The sequence below is a fragment of the Anolis sagrei genome, chromosome 2, assembly GCF_037176765.1.
Source record: "Anolis sagrei isolate rAnoSag1 chromosome 2, rAnoSag1.mat, whole genome shotgun sequence".
Lineage (NCBI taxonomy): Eukaryota > Metazoa > Chordata > Lepidosauria > Squamata > Dactyloidae > Anolis > Anolis sagrei.
Window position 1 is genome coordinate 225,537,358 of NC_090022.1, and position 21,439 is coordinate 225,558,796.

The 21,439-nt window shown below is 39.2% G+C and overlaps 1 protein-coding gene across 3 annotated transcripts in view; it reads left to right on the forward strand.

Moving 5' to 3' along the window:
* The first annotated feature begins 1,379 nt into the window (after window positions 1-1,379).
* VPS13A (vacuolar protein sorting 13 homolog A) overlaps window positions 1,380-21,439 on the forward strand; it is a 155,730-nt gene continuing 135,670 nt past the window's right edge. Inside the window, exons 1-5 of one of the 3 annotated variants that reach the window (XM_060762168.2) lie at window positions 1,380-1,665; window positions 12,075-12,118; window positions 15,083-15,125; window positions 17,242-17,337; window positions 20,552-20,653. In XM_060762168.2, the coding sequence (XP_060618151.2) occupies window positions 1,566-1,665; window positions 12,075-12,118; window positions 15,083-15,125; window positions 17,242-17,337; window positions 20,552-20,653 (385 nt within the window). In that variant the 5' untranslated portion in view covers window positions 1,380-1,565. The remainder of the gene's footprint in view (window positions 1,666-12,074; window positions 12,119-15,082; window positions 15,126-17,241; window positions 17,338-20,551; window positions 20,654-21,439) is intronic. The other 2 variants (XM_060762167.2, XM_060762166.2) reach the window with 2 other exon arrangements.

Consider the following 21,439-nt stretch of genomic DNA (forward strand, 5'->3'; position numbering starts at 1 on the left):
CATAGGAATATGGAACAACTTGACAATGAGTCCAGACGTTTTTAACAAGGGGACAGTATGATTTCATATTTATTGATTTGTTTAGTTTTTATTATATGTTATGTTTTTCATTGTATTTATGTCATTGTAAGCATTGAATTTTGCTGTTAACCGCCTTGAATTGCCTCTGGGCTGAGAAAGGCGGTATACAAATACAATACGTACAATGGGTACAGGGAGCACACCACTCCGCTGTTACACCAGTTCCACTGGCTGCCAATTAGCTTCTGAGCACAATTCAAAGTGCTGGTGTTAACCTATAAAGCCCTAAACGACTCCGGCCCGGTTTACCTCTCTGAACGTATTCTCCCCTATGAACCATCAAGATTACTAAAATCGTCTGGAGGGGCCCTGCTCTCGGTCCCACCGGCCTCACAAGTGCGGCTGGTGGGGACGAGGGACAGGGCCTTCTCGGTGGTGGCCCCACGACTCTGGAACTCTCTCCCGCCTGAGGTCAGAACCGCCCCAACAATCCTGACAAAAATCAAAACAGGTGAAGTCGTGGTTGTGGAGACAGGCTTTCGAAGAATGAGGCAATGATCTGGATGGAAGATGGTGTATATTCGATGACGACTGACCACTGTAGTTTTTAAATATATGTGCTTTTCCAGTGTTTTATTGTAATTATGCACTTTGATATTTTACCAATTGTATGTGTTTTTATGGTTGGAAACCGGGCTGAGTTCCTCTAATGAGGTGAGAAGCTCGGTATATAAAACTTTGAAATAAATAAATAATAACTATATAAATAAATGAAAGTAGCCTCCCACAAGGATAGGCAAAACATCCGGGCTTGCTCTGGGCAACGTCCTTGCAGAGGGCCAATTCTCTCACACCAGAAGCAACTTGCAGTTTCTCAAAAGTACATTCCCTTTCGAACAGGCACCACAACAGTGACAGAAAACACACGAATTTCAAGGCGTACAGAGTGACAAGAGACGTTTTATTTTCCTCAGTGTTAAACACATTGTGCCTAAAACGGATCGTTCTTAATTAGAAAACGAAAGTGAAACAAGAAGCGTGGAGTTTATGGCTGCTGTCCTTCTTTGCAAGTGGCCGTTGAACTGACATGTCCAGCCTCGCGCGAGGTAGAATGCTGCCACCGTTCTCCCTTCCCCCTCCCCTCTCGAAATGCGCGCGAGACGCCTCAGAGAGATATATATAGAGATAGCTAGATAGATTCGCTCGCGTATAGCCGGGGAATGTGGCGTCTCGCGCGCATTCCGAGGTGGGAGGGGGGGAAGGAGCGCAGCGGCAGCGTTCCTAGAGCGGAGAGCCTGGAATCGAAAGGAGAGGGGGGGAGAGAGAGCGAGCAAGCGTCGCGCGCTGGCGGCCCCGAAAGCTTGTCAAGGAAGGGACGAGCCCCAGCGCCGCCTTGCGCGCATGCGCAGTAGGCAAAGCACCACACGCCCCGAGCCAGGCGCGGCAGAGCCAGGCGGGGAGTCGCGGCCGGCGTCGCCTTTTCCTTCTCCGTCTGAGGGGACCGAGCCCTTTCTAGGGCTCAAGAAAAGGCCCCGCGCCCGAGGATGGTGTTCGAGTCGGTGGTGGTGGACGTCCTGAACCGCTTCCTGGGCGACTATGTGGTGAACCTGGACTCCTCCCAGCTCAAGCTCGGCATCTGGGGAGGTAGGTAGGGAGCCGTGTCCTCTCCCCGCTCCTTCTCTGTGCAGGTGTCAGCGCGAGGGGCCCACGACGAGGAGAGGGGCGAGGGAACAGGTTGCCCATTGGCCAGTCCCGTCCTCCTCTGGAGAGGAATGCGCCCCTATTCCTCCCTGGGAGCTCCTCTTGTACGTCGCGAGGCCCTGTCGGTCACGTGGGCGGCGATTTGCATGCCTGGCCCCGCCCCCTCCCTCGCCGTCCCTCTGGCTGACCCCTTTTGGAAGTTGCACGGCGGAGGCGAAGCTTTTTCCGTGACAGCTGCGAGGAATAACAACACGAAAGAGCCCCTCCTCCTCCCAGCGCTTCTTTAGCTTGTTAACCCCATTTAAAAAATACTTCCCCATAATAATAATAATAATAATAATAAACCTCTGAGGATGCTTGCCATAGATGCAGGCGAAACGTCAGGAGAAAATGCCTCTAGAACATGGCCATATAGCCTGAAAAAACCTACAACAACCCAGTGATTCCGGCTATGAAAGCCTTCGACAAAAATAATAAACTTCGACAATAATGATAAACTATATTTATACCCCACCACCATCTCCCCAAAGGGGACTCGGGGCGGCTTACATAAGGCCAAGTCTATAGAATCAGAATCATAGAGACTGAGTCCTCATCAGGGTGAGAAGGGCAGGATATAAATGTCATAAAAATAATCATAGAATTAAAGAGTTGGCCATCCAGTCCAACCCCCTGCCAAGAAGCAGGAATATTGCATTCAAATCACCTCTGACAGATGGCCATCCAGCCTCTGTTTAAAAGCTTCCAAAGAAGGAGCCTCCACCACACTCCAGGGCAGAGAGTTCCACTGCTGAACAGCTCTCAGAGTCAGGAAGTTCTTCCTCAGGTTCAGGTGGAATCTCCTTTCCAACCCCCTGCCAAGAAGCAGGAATATTGCATTCAAAACACGCCTGACAGGATGTTGGTGCATTTCTCAAGTAAAAGACTCATATCTCTCTCCATGATGTGTCTTGTGTGCATGAGAAGCACACAGCATTGGCATATCATTTTGCCTTCAAGTTTTGCCCAGAGCCAAATACAAAAGCATTGATTACCTTTGGGCTTATCTCCATCCTGAGTCCGCTCAGGAACCCACACACTTCTGAGTGCCTTTTTTTAGTTGCCTGCGCATTCACCCCTTTTAAAAAAAAATATTACTTTAAAATGTTGCTTGAGATAAGTTGCCACTCCCCCCCCCCCCAAAAAAAAAAAGATAAATTGCAATGTACATAGGTGTACATAACTGTGGCTGGGGGCCTTGCTATTAGATTTCTACCATTTTATTTGTCAGCAGCCTATTTTGTAAGATCCGATTCTATACCATTTGTATGCCATGTAGATACAATAACATATTTATTCAATAACTGTGAATAAACCCTCTGTCAATGGGAAAAAAACACCCCTAACAGATGGCCATCCAGCCGCTGTTTAAAAGCTTCCAAAGAAGGAGCCTCCACAACACTTTGGGGCAGAGAGTTCCACTGCTGAATGTCTCTCACAGTCAGGAAGTTCTTTCTAATGTTCAGATGGAATCTCCTTTCTTGTAGTTTGAAGCCATTGTTCCGCGTCCTAGTCTCCAGGGCAGCAGCAAACAAGCTTGCTCCCTCCTCCCTATGGCTTCCTCTCACATATTTATACATGGCTATCATGTCTCCTCTCAGCCTTCTCTTCTTCAGGCAAAACATGCCCAGCTCTTTAAGCCCCTCGTCATAGGGCTTGTTCTCCAGACCCTTGATCATTTTTGTCACTTTCCTCTGGACACTTTCCAGCTTGTCAATATCTCTCTTCAATTAGGGTGCCCAGAATTGGACACAATATTCCAGGTGTGGTCTAACCAAGGCAGAATAGAGGGATAGCATGACTTCCCTGGACCTAGACACTATACTATTGATGCAGACCAAAGTGCCATTGGCTTTTTTTGCTTCCACATCACATTGTTGGCTCATGTTTAAACTTGTTGTCCACAAGGACCCCAAGATCTTTTTCAGTAGTACATTACAGAAAAAAAGGCAGAACAACAGAACTAACATCACAGTAAAATAAATAAAACATAGGAATACAATAAAACAATGCAAAAATACAATGAGAAATCAATCACAATGGGCGGGCCAAATATACGACATAAAATGATAAAACTTTGGATGAGATAAAAATGAAAAAGAAATATTTGTAAGGGAGAATCTTGTAGGGGAAGGAATAGTGGAGACAGGCCTTTGGACAGGTGGAGGGAAGTGCAATATGAGGACAACATTATGAGAGGAGCAACAAAAGAGGTAAATGGTCACTCTCCAAAGGCACACTGGAAAAGCTAGGTTTTGAGATCCTTCTTGAAGGCTGCTTGAAGGTGGGGGCTTGCCTAATCTCACCAGGCAATGAGTTCCAAAGTTGGGGGCCACAGCGGAGAAGGCTCTCTCCCTCGTTCCCACAGGTCGAGCTTGTGATGGAGGAAGGGGCGAAAGTAAGGCCACCCCAGAAGATCGGGCAGGTTTGTGGAAGGAGATGCTTGTTTCTTCAGTAGGTATGGCTTCTGTAAACCTCAAGGTGGCATGTATAAAAATTACAAGTTATTGGGTTGCTGTAAGTTTTTCAGACTGTATGGCCATGTTCCAGAAGCATTCTCTCCTGATGTTTCGCCTGCATCTATGACAGGTACCCTCAGAGTTATGAGGTCTGATGCCTTCCATAAATGCAGGTGAAACATCAGGAGAGAATGCTTCTGGAACATGGCCATACAGCCCGAAAAACTTGCAGCACCCCAGTGATTCCGGCCATGAAAGCCTTCAACATCACAAATAATTGCTTTATATCAGCCATGGAAATGCTTCCGCCGCCCAGGTGTTTTGGACTTCAACTCCCACAATTCCTAACAGCCATTTGGCTGTATAGTCGAAGGCTTTCATGGTCAGAAACACAGAGTTGCTGTGAGTTTTCCAGGCTGTATGGCCACATTACAGAAGCATTCTCTCCTGAAGTTTTGCCTGCATAGTCTGTCAGGCAATCCTCACAACCTCTGAGGATGCCTGCCATAGATGCAGGTGAAATATCAGGAGAGAATGCTTCAGGAACATGGCCATACAGCCAGTAGGCTGTTAGGAATTGCCGGAATTGAAGCCAAAAACACCCAGAGGGCTGAAGTTTCCCCATGCGTGCTTTATATAGATGTTGTAGCGGGTTTTCGAGAATGATTAGTCCCCAAGCCCAGTCCTTAGGTCATCAGTTAATACTCTGTTCTGCATTTTCTCCATTTCCCCGGCCCTATGATATACTGTTTGCACTATCCCTTGAACCAGCCCTTTTATAGTTGACCACTTTTTAGTCCTTGCCATTTTTTTAACCTTGTCTGATGGAGTTATAATTGCAATTGGTTTAAATTTTTATTGTTGTGTTTCAGTAGTATTTTTGTGTTTTATGATGCTTTTATATTAATCCGTCTCTATGATTTTCTTCTTGAATGTTTTGCCTTATATGTTGGAAATTGCCTTGAGTCCCTTCAGGGAAATAGATAAACTCCTAGCATTATGTCCCAATGCACATTATCAGAGATCTAGGATATCTGCATGCCCATCCCCCTCCAAACACTCCACCTGGTTATGCCCAGCACTTTTAATTTTAATTATTACATTTGGCCCTGCCATTGATTTTAATTGCGTCACTGTGTGTTGTTAAGGTTATTGCTTTGTTTTTTGAGTTATTTTGCTGTTTGTTGTTGCTGTTGTTTTTACTATTGTATTTGGGCTCGGCCTCTTGTAAGCCGCAACGAGTCCTTCGAGAGATGGTAGCGGGGTACAAATAAAGTTTTATTATTATTATTATTATTATTATTATAAATAAGGTTTTATTATTATTACAAATAAGGTTTTTAATAATAATAATAATAATAATAATAATAATAATAATAATAGAAGATCTACAGAGTCTAAGAAGTTATAGTCAATGAAGATCTGCATAGTCAAAGCAATGGTATTCCCCGTAGTAACCAATGAATGTGAGAGCTGGACCATAAGGAAGACTGAGCGAAGGAAGATAGATGCTTTTGAACTTTGGTGTTGGAGGAAAATTCTGAGAGTGCCTTGGACCGCAAGAAGATCCAACCAGTCCATCCTCCAGGAAATAATGCCCGATTGCTCATTGGAGGGAAGGATATTAGAGGCAAAGATGAAGTACTTTGGCCACATCATGAGAAGACAAGAAAGCTTAGAGAAGACAATGATGCTGGGGAAAATGGAAGGAAAAAGGAAGAGGGGCAGACCAAGGGCAAGAAGGATGGATGGTATCCTTGAAGTGACTGGCTTGACTCTGAAGGAGCTAGGGGTGGTGATGGCCGACAGGGAGCTCTGGCGGAGAGTTGGAAGTGACTGAATGAATAAACAACATTATTATATAGACCTGGGTTGTCAAACTCATTTGCATGGAGAGTCACCTCAGTCTTATGGTTGCCTTCAAAGGTCCACAGAATCAATGTATGGAGAATCCATGGATAGAGCAGAGCAATTATAATTGTTTTGTATAATAAATAAATAAACTTTGTTATTATCCCACACCTATTTCCCTGAGGGGACTCAGGGTAGCATAGTGGTCAGCGCTGGTTATTTTTTACCCCAGTGTTTCTCCAACTGTTCGCCAGGTGTTTTGGACTTCAACTCCCAGAAATCTCAGGCCCCTTTCACACAGCTGAATAAAATCCCACATTTTTTTGCTTTGAACTGGAATTTATTTCAGGAATTTCTGTGCTATCTTACTCCCAGCGGATCCAAGGTGGCTCACAACAACTTTAAAATATATAGTGTAAAGCAAAACCATTGATTAAAACAATCCAAAGAGCTACATAAATGCTCTAGCACTTTATTTATAAAAATAAATTATATTGAAATCCATCTAAAATTCCCATATGACAATAAAGTGCTAGACTTAGATTAAGATTCAATTAAAAGCTGTTTCAAATAGGAAAGTCTTCACTCCTTTTCAAAATTATATGAGGGTGGGAGCTGATTTCTTCTAGTAGCACATTCCAAAGCTTGCAATTCTGACCTGCACACTAGTTTGTGGAAAGTAAATGAACCCATTAGAAAGCTAAAGGTTATGCTATATACTGTATATAGTATACATTGCTCTTTAACATATGTACCCACTGAGCATATTTGTATGGGGATGAGGCAGCATTTTGATGTATGCTATTTTATTCAGGCCTGCTGCAAGCAGGAGCATCTCAAACAAAATTACATAAATGTGTCTGTTAGTTGTGATAGCTTGGATCCAGCAGCATGCTTTCCCTTTTAGGCCTTACTGTCACATTCAGGTGACATGATAACCATCAAAAAAACTCTCTGGTTTGTTAATTTACTACTGCTTGCATATAATTTGTCAGTAATAAGAAAGAGATCCAAAAATATGGCCAGCTGTTGTATCCATATATGACTATGGTTTATGTCTCTTAAAGACAAATACATGGTTGCTTCAACATGGCAGTTTTAATGGGTGTGTGCTGCAGATTTGTAATGTGTACATATTTTGAATAAAGTTGTCTTCTTCATGAAGTAGATAAACAGGTTTTTCCTTTTGACATTATATTGCATCACTTTTCCCATGCTTAATTAAACAGCTTTACAAACAGGCAAGTTAATAGCAAATTCTAGAGACTAGACTGGCATGAAATAGAATATTTAAACATGTAAAAATAAAAATTACTGCTCAGGGAGAAACTTCAAATATCAGCACCCCAATCTTAATTATATCACTTGTATATCAGATGAAACTCCACTGAACATACTTAAATACTATACTAAGTCTGCAAAATATGTTTGCAGCATTTTTAGTGAAACATGAACTTGGAAAAACAGAAAATGAAAATGATAACTTTGAACAGTCTCATTTTACAAATATAAGTTTGTTTTACTTGACATTTCGGTAGATTTGAATAATTTACAGTATCCTTCCCTTCCAACAGAGCTGAAAACTTCTTTTGAAAAGTATGTGCACTACATAAAGTATTGGTAACTTGATACTGATCAGTTCTTTAACAGAAGTGTAACATGTATTGTTTCACCTCCCTATTTGCATCAATATTTTGGAAGTAATTATAACATAGTCTGTATGACAAATTACTTGAGTTCTTCCAAGGAAAGAAGTTATCTGCCTTGGGTCCAGGGCTGGGAGAAAGGTGGGATATAAAATAAATAAGTAGTGCATTATGATAGTAATGCTGGCATTTGAGTAGTCAGTAATAGCAGGCGAGAGTTGACAACAAGGAAGGTTTGTTTACGAAGTACAAGCGAGATCCCAGGTTATGAAACCATAGGGAACTAGGCAGTATAGACAGATAATACTGAGTTAGATGCAGCAGTGGTCTCATTCTTTGCTCGGTTTATTAAAGCCATTGGCCCCTGAAACTATTGGTATTTCAGTGCAATACATTAAATATTTCTTCTCGTTTCTTTAAATAGCACAAAAGATAGAAATCCTGTTTTTGTGTCATTACTCAAAATCCGTGTGTTTTTAATTAATTCAAAAGCATGTATAATAAATGGATAGATCTGTCAGGGACCCCTTCCACACAGCTGAGTAAAATTCCACATTATCTGCTTTGAACTGGAATATATGGCAGTGTCTGCACTATTAGTGCAGTATTTTGTGTTAAAGACAGATGTTGTAAATTCAGCAACATGCCATCACAAATTCCCCTCCCTGGTACAGAAGATGTTGTGTGTCTACCTTTTGCCAGCTTTTTGACAATGTGAAGTTTAGAGATCAATAAATGAATGTTTTTAAAGATTTCTCTGAAGGTATTTATTAGTATGCTATATAAACATATTAATTTGAAAAAAGACCTGTTTCTCCATGAAAGTATAGCATTTTATATTTACCAAAATGAAGTTTTTTTTCCTGGTTTATGTGACTCACATATATGGGTTCCCTTACGGCTGTTCTTTGAAAATCTTTAGAGCTGTATTTTGTTGTTAAACCTGTCCTCTCACTCACATGCATATAAGCTGCATATTACAGCCAAAAGCCAGTATTTTGTTGGTGTCCATGTGGTTCATTAAGACTCACGACATTAATATATCTTATTATCTGCCATATGTACATGATGCCCATTGTATGTTGTATACATACTATGAATATTATGTGGCTCATGCAGAAGTCTGCATAGAATTCTGTTGCTCCCTATCTTTTTATTGCCTTGTCCTTGTCTTTTGAGTCTAGGTGCCCTTCAGCTACTATCTTCACACTCCATCCGCTCGTGCAAATGCTTATACACTGCCTATGTGAGTTCTAGTACTGTCTCTTTGACCAGCTGTAGACTCAGCAATTCAACCTCTTATGATATTTAAGCGAACATACCTTGTGCTTTTTGTTATCACTGTGCAGCCTCCTTTGTTCATCCCCCAATTTGTCCTCCACCCCAGCCTATCAGAGGAGGTGATATCAGTGAGTTTTCTGGAGTTATCAGTGGAAAAGGAGTAGGGCTGGTTGGCAGTAGAGGATCCTTCTACCTTTCTCCATGATCTTCTTAATAGGGGACTGGAAAGCTCTGTTCCCTTTGGATGGGGTGGGCAATACTTGTAACCAGAATTTCTAAAGCCTCCAGAACAAGGAGCCTTATCCAGTTTTTAGGACGACCAATCCCCAGAATACTCTTGTGGCTGTTTTAATTTTTTTGGCCTCAGCCAAATTCAATCATAGTCGAAGTGACTAAGTCCAGGCTACAATAACTACTCCAGCTAACAAGTGACAATATCACATTAGAGTTCTAAAGCGCAGGTCCATATTTACCTATCACCCAATTTGCTCCTGCAAAATTCTGGGAAATGTAGTTTAAGGTAGCCAAGGACCTCTCTGGTTGAAAATTACAAGAGCTCTGTCTTAAACTATATTTTCCATAATTCTGTCGCACCAAACTGGGTGATAAGAAAATGTGCACCTGTACTTTAGAACTCTAATGTGATATCGTCCAAGGAGAAGCATAAGATTGATTTTGTGGCTCACAAGATGCTCTGTCAGAGGCTCTGTCAATTTGGATAACCAACTTACAGGTGTGCATGTAGTTCCTTTTCAGGTAGTTATAAGATAGGTGCCTTTATGCTTTCAATCAGAGATACACAAATTAACTTTCAGTAAATGGTTACGGTGAAGCACACCACAGATGGTAGTGACACTATGGCCAGCACTGTAATCCTCTCTGTAGTTATGTGTAGCTCCAGTTCACTGGTTTAACCCAGGATGTGAGATCAACTATTGAAAATTTTCTCTTCAGCGAGAAGGGTTAGTTCCATACCTCCATGGATGAGAAGTTTGAACACAATCAGAAAATGTCTGCATTTCACCACCACCAGGCCTTAATGAAAAAACTTCATTGATATGCCTTTTCCTGATTTTGTGTTCTCTCTCCTTACCTTGGACATTAGAAGGGCACTCTTGTTCTACATATCTTAAGTTCCAGGAGACCTCTTGCCTTTTTTCAGCTAATGGCACACATTAAAAGGGAAGGGAGATTTTGTCTTAATGATTCTTCCATTGTGGTGAACAGTTTCCTTGAAAAGAAAAGAAACTCCTTCTGTAAGGTGTTTAAAGCTCATTCAACTTGAGAATAGCTACTTCATCAGTATATTCCAGCAGGATTCCTCTCCTGGAGCTCTCCTGGAGCTGCACCATTGACATTCTTGTCTTGTTATGGACTTGGTGCTTGGCCCCTGTCAGAAGCAGTTTTTGTGAGGGTGGTATTCTCATCAGTCATTATATCATGATCCACTGTCCTCTGTGGTCGGCTCACTATTCTTCCATATGTGTGAGTCATAGAGACTATGAAGATGAAGTAGTCTTCTACTTATTAACTGAGTATTTTTCAGTGGTTACCTGTGCACTTGCAAAATTGCCTTCCTGGCTTCTTCATGCAGTCTCTTTGCTTCAGCCACTCAGTAGTGGCCTTAGAGCTGGGCTTTGGCGTTAACAGACAGCTTATATGTGTGCAAGTTTGGAGGTAAGGTTACCAACGAAACACAAGATCTCTGTGCATATATGTGAATGCACAGATGACTGTTTGAAGAAATGTTGGTTATAACCTTTAAAACCCTACATGGTTTGGGTCCTGGTTATCTACAGGATCACCTTCTCCCTTGTAATGTGCCCTGTATACTTTGGTCCTCTGGGGGATGCTTACTCCAAACAGTGAGAAGCTGACTGGCAATGATCACCCAGGGGATCTTTTCCATCAGTGACACCTATGCTGTGGAATAACCTGCCAGAAGAACTCCAACAGTGAAATGAGCTGTCAGAATTGAAAACACAAAGACTGATCACTTCCAGAGGCCTCCCCAGTCAATTTTAAACTATGAATTTAAAATTTACATTCTATTCTATTACATTTTAAACTTTGTACCATGTATATTAATATATACATTTTTATATGTTAATGTGTTTTAGTATATGCATTTTATTATATGTATTTTATTGTGATATGTTTTAACTGTGTTCTGCCCGTCCTCGAACTGTGAGGAGAGGTTGGTAACATTATTACTTTACATTATTGTTGTTGTTAGTTTCACAGCAAACTGCGCTATTGAAATCCATCATTTAGAGTTGGGATAGGTAGCCCAATACCTTTTGTGTCAAGTTGGGGAATGCTGTTTAAAAATGATAAAAAGACCAGATTTAAAGGAGCCATAACAAAATATGGCACCAAAGATTTTAGGCAACAAGCACACAAGCTATTTTCTTTTAATCCTTAAAAAAATAATGATACTGTCTATTATACAATCATCTTGAATATTGCATCTGATTATATGGTTGTTTCACTTTTTGACACTTAAGAATATTGTGAACTGCTTACATTAATTTACATAGGGTATTTATATGGTGATTACATTTTTTTTGTAAATTCTCTTCTCATTTGAATTTATATAATAGATCATATTTACTTTTCCAACTTTGGTGTAACATTAAAGCTTCTATGATTTGGGTACCTGAAAGAGCTCCTCTCTCTGTATATTTGCCCACAAACTGAATTGTTCAGGAAGGTCATTTCTTTGCTGTTTGAACTTGTTGGTTTTTTGTTATGTTTTAATGTTTTTAATTGTTTTGCACAATTTGAACAATGTTTAAAATTGTTTGTGTAATTTTATTTGTGTGTCACCCTGAGATCTCATAATAAAGGGAAGGATATAAATATTTTAACATATAAATAGTACATATATTTATTTCAGAGGAACAAAATGTACACAGTACAATTTTATATGTATCTACTTGGACACTGAACTTATTTCTAATAGAGCGGGTAATCCTTTTACCCCAGATATACCTTCATTGAAGATGATTTTCTGCTGTTAAATACCTTTAAAAATTAAAGACATTGTAATCTAATTACATTTTCCCTGCAACAGGAGCTGTAGCATTTACACATCTTGAAATAAAAGAAAATGCACTGGTAAGTTAAAAGCAAGTAATAAGATACTGTTGCAATACTTGACTTTTAAGGGGAAAAAACAAATACAGTTAACACAGTTTGTTATTGAGCAAGTAATTATTGCCTTCTGAAAATCTTTGAAGCTTGATAACTCTTTTTTTTCTGCCTTGTGATCCTACCACCTTAGAAAGGAACATTTATGCCAGAGGTAGCTAATCCAGGTGCCCATGTACACATGCCACATAGGGGAAAGCTGATCTGCAGTGGAATACTCTTAATCAGTGACGCAACAGGTATCCAAACAGCACAGCATTGAGCCAGCCTGCTCGCTGCTGGAATCTGGATGACACAGTAATACCAGACTGGGTTCAGTACTGTTGAACTGTCATGCTTAGCGTACCCCTCTTGTCCTTAGCTTAGTGGTGACTACCAGCACAAAATCACTGATGATTTTTGCTCACCGCATCTACTGATGGTGACTGGAATGCTGGGGTAACAGGGAAAGGGGAGGTGGGAAAGGAAGAATCATTCCCTCTTTCCCCTCTTCCTTCTGTGCCTTTCTCCCTGTGGGGACTCAAAGCCTTACCCTTATCCTTCCCCAAATGCCTACTGACAGAAGAAGGCCTTGACCTGCCTGCAGAAGGCCACCAGGAATGGGGCCATCCTGGTCTCTCTTGGGAGGGAGTTCCATGGTCTGGGAGCAGCCACTAAAAAAAGCCCACTCCCATGTTCCCACCAAGCGTACTTGGGACAGAGAGAGACAGAGTGGGACAGAGAGAAGGGCCTTTCCAGTAGATCATAGATGTGATGAGAGACAAATGTTGGCCATTTCACCCCTAATGGTCATCGCGAAGCCGAGGACAAGAGGTCTCCTGAGCCTGGGGAAGACAGGATGGCCATGTAAGCAACTGTGGCTAGTTCCGAATATGAACTGATCCAACTGTTCACACTGCCACAAAGTGTGGGTGACTTTTAAAGACATGAGACAAGACAATGTTAAGTGGGCTTGGCAGGTGTTATGATAGATGGGCCCTGTGTATTAACAGAGTCAATTCACCCAACATCTACCTCATTTGGCTTGTGCCGATGGGCCCTTGCTTAATAGAGAGCTTATATGAGAAAGCTTAGATGTTTGAGAACTATAACACATGGACAAATATCACATACACATTGTTATTTTTATATGCACATTTGTTACTAAGATGTTATAATAAATATTGAGAAAAACATGTCTGTAATAATATTTATTGATGTATGTGGTTTTCAAACTGTTAATTATTAATTTCAGTGATCACAAGGTACAATTATATATACCAAATGTTTTCAAAATCCTGATTAAATAGTGTTTAACCATATTGAACATGTTTAATACAGTGACGAACTACAGATATGCAAATTTGCATATTGTTAACATTAAATGAGTTTGCCAAAATAAAAATAAAAGGTGTAAAAACAGACATTGTAATGATATTTGTTATAGTAAATATCAAGTATGCAAACCAATTAATTGTTTTAATCAGATACCCTCATACAAGATTACAGACACTTCTAAAAAAAATGAGTGAAAAGAAACAATCAGCTCCTGCATGTCTAATGTAACCCAACTTTGCAACAAAAAGAATAATACAAACTCCCCACTAATTTCACTAATCATGTGATTGCAAACAACATTCACTAAAATTGTGTATACCAGCTTGTACAATTAACCAATTTCCACACAGTTCTGATGTACTCCTTGCCAATCAAAAATTTGTTTATACTTCTAAAACTAGAAAAAAGTATTTTCATTTTAAATGAATTGGAATAAAAAATGAGCTCAGATAGTTAATTTTTTCTAGCCACATATTCTATGTACTTATGTCAAAGAAATGTGCATGACTCATGAGCTGCATTTTAGCTACCTCAATATCTGTTTTAACAGCTAGGTTTGAAAAAGACTAGTTTTTAAGATCAGACCAGAATGTCTTACAAATTTAAATAAATGATTACAAATTTAAAATAAATGACATAAACAGAAAATCAGGATGGAGGAGAATGAATGAATAAATGTATGTATATAAAATAAAAATAAAGAACTTGGGAGTATTGATTTTCACAAGAATAAATGTAAAACAGTTATAATTTAAAAATCCAATAAACTGTTCTCAAATTTCCTACTGCTTCTCATTCTCAGAATAATCTTTGTTTATGCACTGAAAATCCTTTATTTCATGGATTTGAATCATATCAGTATTTCAAGTGCTATAAATAATCTAAAGAGGATATTAATATTGTAAACAAGTAAAACATCAGCCTAAGATATGTCTTTGCATATGAATTGGGCGAAGTTGATCTTATGTATGTTGAAGGCAGGTTTGGAGGGCAAAATTGTGGATTTTAATATGATCCTTGGATAACTCAAGGGTCACTCTGGAAAGGAGGAAGTGTAATCTGCCTCAGGTGGGCAGCTTCCCCTGACCATGGTTGCCATTGTCCTGCTGAAGCATCAAAAATGCCTTTCACTACTGTATTCAGAGGAGGGAAAGATTCCTTTTTTGATAAAAGTTAAGGTGCAGTATTAACTCTTATATTTAAAAAAATGATTAATCCCTTTCTTTGAGTAGAAAGGGGAAAGGTGAGAGCTTACTACATCTCAAACCTAAAAGAGGAACTGACTCTATTTCTTGCTAATTTGAAAAGAAGTACCCAAGAGCAGCTCTTTACGCCAACCTTTTCCAATCCAGGCATTCAAAAAGGCTAGAAACTACATATCAGTAGAAGTTAGTGGTTTTTTTTTTTTTAAGGTTGTCTCAGGATGGATTAAGCTCTCATCTGTGACCGCTCTACTCAGGTTCCTTTTTTGAAGAGTTAAAGAACATATCTTAAATTGATTCACACATAAATTGACCCAGATTTTTTAGATAGATTTTTAACTAAAACTTCTAGATATTACTTTATAGTTATTTTGTTTCTAAAATAACTTTGAAAATTGTTTTATTTCAACAGTATCAATTTGATGTACCATTTAAAGTTAAAGCAGGACATATTGGTAAGTGAAACATTTTAGATTTTTGCTACAAAAATATGTTTAAACTAGTCTTTCTTTGATTTGGGTGGCTGCTGTTTTGTTTTAATTTTATTATTCCAGTTTATTCTGACAATGTTTTAACAGAACACAGAGTATAAACACAAGTTACAATGATATATCGTGGAACACCTTTGAGACTATTTATTGTATAGGGGCTGCAGTATTTAGATCTTTTTATGCTTAAACAGATTAACATAACTATGTCTTTGAGTATAAGTTATGATTATGTTATGGGTTAAACCAGGGGTCCACAAACTTTTTAAACAGAGGGCCAGGTCACAGTTCCTCAAACTGTTGGAGGGCCGGATTATAATTTGAAAAAAACATGAATGAATTCCTATGCATACTACATACCTTATTTGTAGTGCAAAAATCACTCAAAAACAATACAATAATTAAAATGAACAACAATTTAACAAATACAAACTTATTAGTATCTCAATGGGAAGTATGGGCCTGCTTTTGGCTCATGAGATAGGATTGTTGTCGTTGTTGTATGCTTTCAAGTCATTTCAGACTTTGGTTGACCCTGAGCGAGGGCTGGGTAAATGACCTTGGAGAGCCGCATCCGGCCCTCAGGCCTTAGTTTGAGGACCCCTGGGTTAAACCCTTGTGCTGCTGAATTGCTGACCTGAAGGTTGGCAGTTTGAATCCACGAAACGGGGTGAGCTCCTGTCTGCCAACCTCCAGCTCTTGTCAACATAGCAATTTGAAAACATACAAATGTGAGTAGATAAATAGGTACTGCTTAGGTGGGAAAAGTTAGAGAGATGCTCCAAGCAATCTTTCCGGCTGTACATCAGGAGATGACAATGCAGGCTCCTCAGCTTGAAAATGGAGAAAGCACCTCCTCAGAGCCAGAGACGAGTACCGCCTCCAGAAGCCGGAAATGAAAGAAGCCTCTGCCTTTGTGTTTGTGTGTCTCATTGTATTTTATTGTAAAGGCATTGAATGTTTGCCTATGTATGTAAATGCTGTAATTCGGTCTGAGTTCACTAAGGGAGAAGTGTAGTAATAGTAGTAGTACACTTATGTCTGCACCGTTTATAGCTCTGTCCTATAATTTTTAGTATGTAATAGGAAGTTGATTTGATGTGTTCAGCCATTTTAAAATTTAACCCAATTCAACAACAGATCTTTTTTTAAAAAATTGAGTGTAATGTAGACACAAAGCTTTCAAGGGTTACAAGTGTCATTTTTACAAGAAGCATTCCTCAAGATAGTGCTTTATTTAAATACATGCCTTCCTCAACAAATGTAGGCATTTTCTAATAATAAAGGAAACATGCAGATTTCATTTTTATGTATATAAATAGACATAAATCATTAGAACCACATGATCAGTTTAGTTTGCTATTCTACATTTGCTTATCCTCAGGTTAGTACAACTGAATACAGAAGTATTTACTTCAGATAAATTTCCACAAGATTATAATGAAAGACTTTTATAATCTGAATAATATAAACAATTACATAGTAGTTTTAGACCAGGATTTTGGATGGTCAAACTGGTTGCATAGTGGAGTATTCCTTAAGCAGTTTGTCTTCCTTATGGTTTTGTATACTACATGGATGATGATAGCAGAGGTGGGTGGGGTGGCCTTGTTCATCTACCGTACTTGTATGCCGTCATCAGTTGAAGGGCAGCCATCCAATCTGGTAAAGAGATTGGCTGTATTGAAAGATGCCTAGCTTTCATAGAGCTTTGATACCAAGGCACCATAGGAAAATATAAGATATAAAAATACCGATTGTAGTGGGATTTCCCAATAGCAGTTTCTCAAGCTATTTCTGCAATAGTATTTGGTTCTAACGATTAATTAAATCCAGCAACCAAAGAACCAGGTGTCTCTTGATTGAGCCAAGAAGTGCATTCTGATCAATTCCATTGGGAATAATTGCAGTGGCAGTGTGCAAAAACTGGATAGAATCTTGGTCATCATATGCAGAGTGTTTTGAAAAATTACTTTTTCAACTAGCAAATTACTTATTTTTTCCTCCTTTTGACAAGTTCCATCTGAAAAGTTTGGGACAAATGTTTTTATATTAATTGATGTAATGTTTCTCTTTATTTTAGGTCAGCTGAATTTGAAGATTCCATGGACAAATCTTTACACACAGCCAGTTGAAGCTGTGCTAGATGAAATTTTTTTGCTTATTGTGCCTACAGCGAGTAAGTTAATCAGGAAATGAATTGGGTGAAATGGTTTAATACAATTCTATGAAATAAATGTGTAAAAGAATGGTTGCAATTTTGTTAAGTTATACACAGGCATTTACCTGTTTATGTCCCTTTACAGTAATTGTGGACAGAGGAATCTATTATCTCCTCCTTCAACATTTTCCACATATGCATCTTATTGCTCTTCTGGCACAGGGCTCACCTGCAGCCATTTAGCAAGCAGGGGAGGATGGTGGTGGTGGTAGCCATGCAGCAGCCTGCATGCATACCCACAAAAAAGAGGACATCACAGATTTAAATGACTGAATGGTTATGTTGTGCATCTGGCTGCAGAATGAATCTGGCTGCTGCCTGGACACCTCCTCTCTAGCCAATAAATTATTATTATTAACTTTATTTATACCCCACTAACATCACCCAAAGGACTCGATGCAGCTTACAAAGGCCAAGGCCCTCAATAAAACAACAGCATAACAAATACAACAATAAAACTCATAAAGCAAAACAATAAACATTAAAGCAATAACAGTAAAATAGTAAATGGTCTGCGATATGTACTGGCAGCAGAACAGTAGGTTGTGTTCATTCAAGAACTAAGGGAGGACTTAAAGCTAATCTTCATGGAGCTTGATACTCTGCTAATACAATACATATATCTAGTAGAGTTTGTTTTTGTTTTCTAAATCAAGCAAACTGTTTATATGAGATACTAGCTGTACCTGGTCACGCGTTGCTGTAGCCCAGTCTGGTTAAATGGAAAAGGAAGAAAAGAGAAAGAGCTGGTTTCTAATATATGTAATTTCTTAATACTTGTGGGTATACAATATTTCCTGTTGTTCCATTGTCTGTGAAATAATAATAATGGTGTAAATAATAATAATAATAATAATAATAATAGTAGTAGTAGTAATAGTAGTAGTAGTAGTAGTAGTAGTATTGGCCTATATAATCTATATAATAATAATACTGATGTATATAATAATGATGATAATAATTATGATACTGGTCAATATAATAATGATCAGTGTGTTTTGCGGACACCCTTTCCTTTGCTTCCCTCCTATCTACCTCTTCCTTCCTACCATTCAATCCTTTCCTTCTGAGCCTCCAGTCTTCCTGGAGGCGCGGGCATGAGTTGGTGCCAGGCAAGGCCAGGCAGGGTGTCCCTCCCTCCCCTGGGCCCGTGCCCCACCCCTGTCCCCAACCTGGATTTCCCTACCTGCCGCACCACCCTTTTCTCTCCCAGTTCTGTTCTGGAAGCAGGCAGGCAGGCAAGTTCGGTGGGGGGTGACCAGACTGTGGATGCCTAATGGCGGCTCCAGCCCTGACAGGGTCGCTTTGCAATGTGTTGCTTGGATGTCTAGCAGATGGTATTGTTTTTGATGCCATGTATGTTTTTACCTGTCACAGGTGTAATATTTATGTAACAGTAGGTATGTGAATACTTAAAAACATTTGCCTGTTTGAATGCTATGTTGTGTCCAAACATCTAAGCAATCGGTGAAGTATTTTGGGAGATCTGAGGTCATTTACAAATGGACATTTACATTTTTATTTATATAGATTGCTTCAGTCAATTGTGATAACTTCATATGCATATGAGGATAATGGATAGTCATCACATTAGTAAAGAATACCCAGTGTACAGATGGTGGAAGGCAGTAGCAATGTGACATGCTGTCTACTTGTCACCCTTTAAGTCAGAGTTTTTCTATCAGGGTTCCCTGAAAACCTGTGGTTCCATGTGAGGTTACTAGGCATAGTTGCTAGGCATACTAGGCAAGAAACTGTGACTGAAAAAAGCAAAGCTTTAGATAAATAATTTTAACACAGATTCCTTGAGAGGTAATTGTTTTTTTTACTGAATCCCCAGAGTTTAAGAAAGATTGTTCTAAGTAATGTCTTGTCTTGAGGCAGGGTGAGCATTGCTACATTACCAGTGTTGAATAAAGATTGAGCTGGGTTGCTGTGAGTTTGAGCTTCCTGTTCAGTTTGGTTTTGTAAATGGCATGAGATGATATTCCACTTGGTTTCTCATATCAGGCAGCAAAACGTCTCGGAACATTCTGATATGCTTAGGAACCATCTGTCTCTAGAGAAGTTTGACCAAGAACTGATCTGGCCATCCATCTGGAATTGTCCATTACGAGAAATGGCTCAAGCAGTTGTGGTTAGAGCTTACATATAGCCTGTGGTTAAACAGGGAGCAGACCCCATCTCCAGCAATTGCCCAGTTCTGCTGTGTGATCTTTGCTGTTATCACCTCATGTCATTATAAGAGCAGTTTCAGATTTGGGGACTCTCTCTGTTCCTGGAGTAAGAGTGTTAAGACAGGTTTAGAACCTCTGCTGTCTATGGATGTTATTGCCCCCTGTTTTATTTTACCTAACCTAGGAAGGGAAACTTTTATCTTGATTCTCTTCTTCCTTAACTAATTTATATATGAAACATCTTTATCTATTTAGTAGAAATAAATTTCCCAGAGAAGAAGGAAAAGAGGGTTGTATACTTTCCCATCACTTTTAGAAAAAGGCAGATTATAAATTCATTTTTTGAAGAAAAAAATCCAAAGAGATGAACTCAGTTTTGTGAATTGCAAGTTTGTTTGTATTATCTCCTTCTGCAACAGTCTAATAATGATTATGATACCATGATTAGCCTTTTGCTGAATTCTCTCTATGGCTGAATTCTCTCTATGGCTATAACCTTGATTCACATCTTCCTTCAGAAATTTTCCCGCTACTCTTTTTCCAGACAGTGGTTAGATATAATTAATGTTGTTGGATATATTGCTTCTGAGTTCTTTAGACTGGAAAGTTAAGTCTGCAAAATCTGGGAAGACACAGCTTTCTTTACCTATTGCTCTTACAGGAAAGTCATCTAATTAGTTGCTTTTCATGTTCCTCAGTAATTAAATTTAAATGTAAGTGGGAAAATGTTTTTTTTTAATTATGAGTTGTTTTCCTTGAAGGAAGAAGAACAGGATGGCTTTCAGGTTTTTTTTTCCATTTTGTGATAATAGACTCAAATATAGAGTAGTATAAATTATAGATCTATTGTAGTAAGACACTGTCGAACTGGACTGTGAATTTGACTTAAATTGTGTTGCTTTTTAGTTTGATAGAGCTTTGTCTCAGGAAAGAAATTAATAGTACAGTTCATTAGTTGTAAGTTCACAATATGATGCATTCATAAATATTGCCAGGTATTAAATATGATGCTGAAAAAGAAGAAAAACAACAATGGGAAGCAAAACAGAGGGAACTGCAAAGAATAGAAGATGCAAAACAGAAGATTGCTGATCAAGGTTAGGAAAAACCAAATTCTTATTTTATTTATGTGTGGAATTGGCCAAGACTCTATAAGTATTAAATTTATAGTGCAATTTTATGTGTTTTTTTGAGAATAAGGCTTACCCCTCCTCGAAAAGCACACATAAAACAGATACGTTTACTCATCGAAAAACACATAAAATTGCTTCCTCTCTAGTAAGCATGTTTGGAGCCTCAGACTACAATTCAATGTGTATAATGATAAGTAGGAGGCTGGGGCTGCATTATATAGATACTCTTCTCAATTATTTGAGAGTTCTTGGACCTAAGCAGTACAGTACAATCCCTCCTTCCTGTTCTCTGTGATAGGTTATCCCACACAAATAGGTTATCCTATGCCTGTGCAGAGTATTTTCAGATTTGGAACTGGAAGAACAATATTTATTTATTTACTATACTTATATCCTGTCCTTATCACACCGAAGGGGGCTCAGAGCAGTTTACAAACTACAGCAAAAATTCAATGCCGCATTTTGCAGGGTGGATTGTAGGGAAGAAGGAGGCCCTGTAGGTAACCTGGACCCAAACCATGTAGGGCTTTAAAGGTCAAAACCAACACCTTGTACTTTCCCCAGAAACTAATTGGCAGCCAGTGGAGTGACTTTAGGATAGGTGTAATATGCTCACTCCTGGATGTTCCTGTAACCAATATTAACTTAATACAAAGCCCAATGTAAAGTGCATCGCAGAAGTCCTTGAAATTACCAGTGCATGCACTACCATCTTTAGGTCCTCCAAATCTGATAAGGGGTTCAACCGGT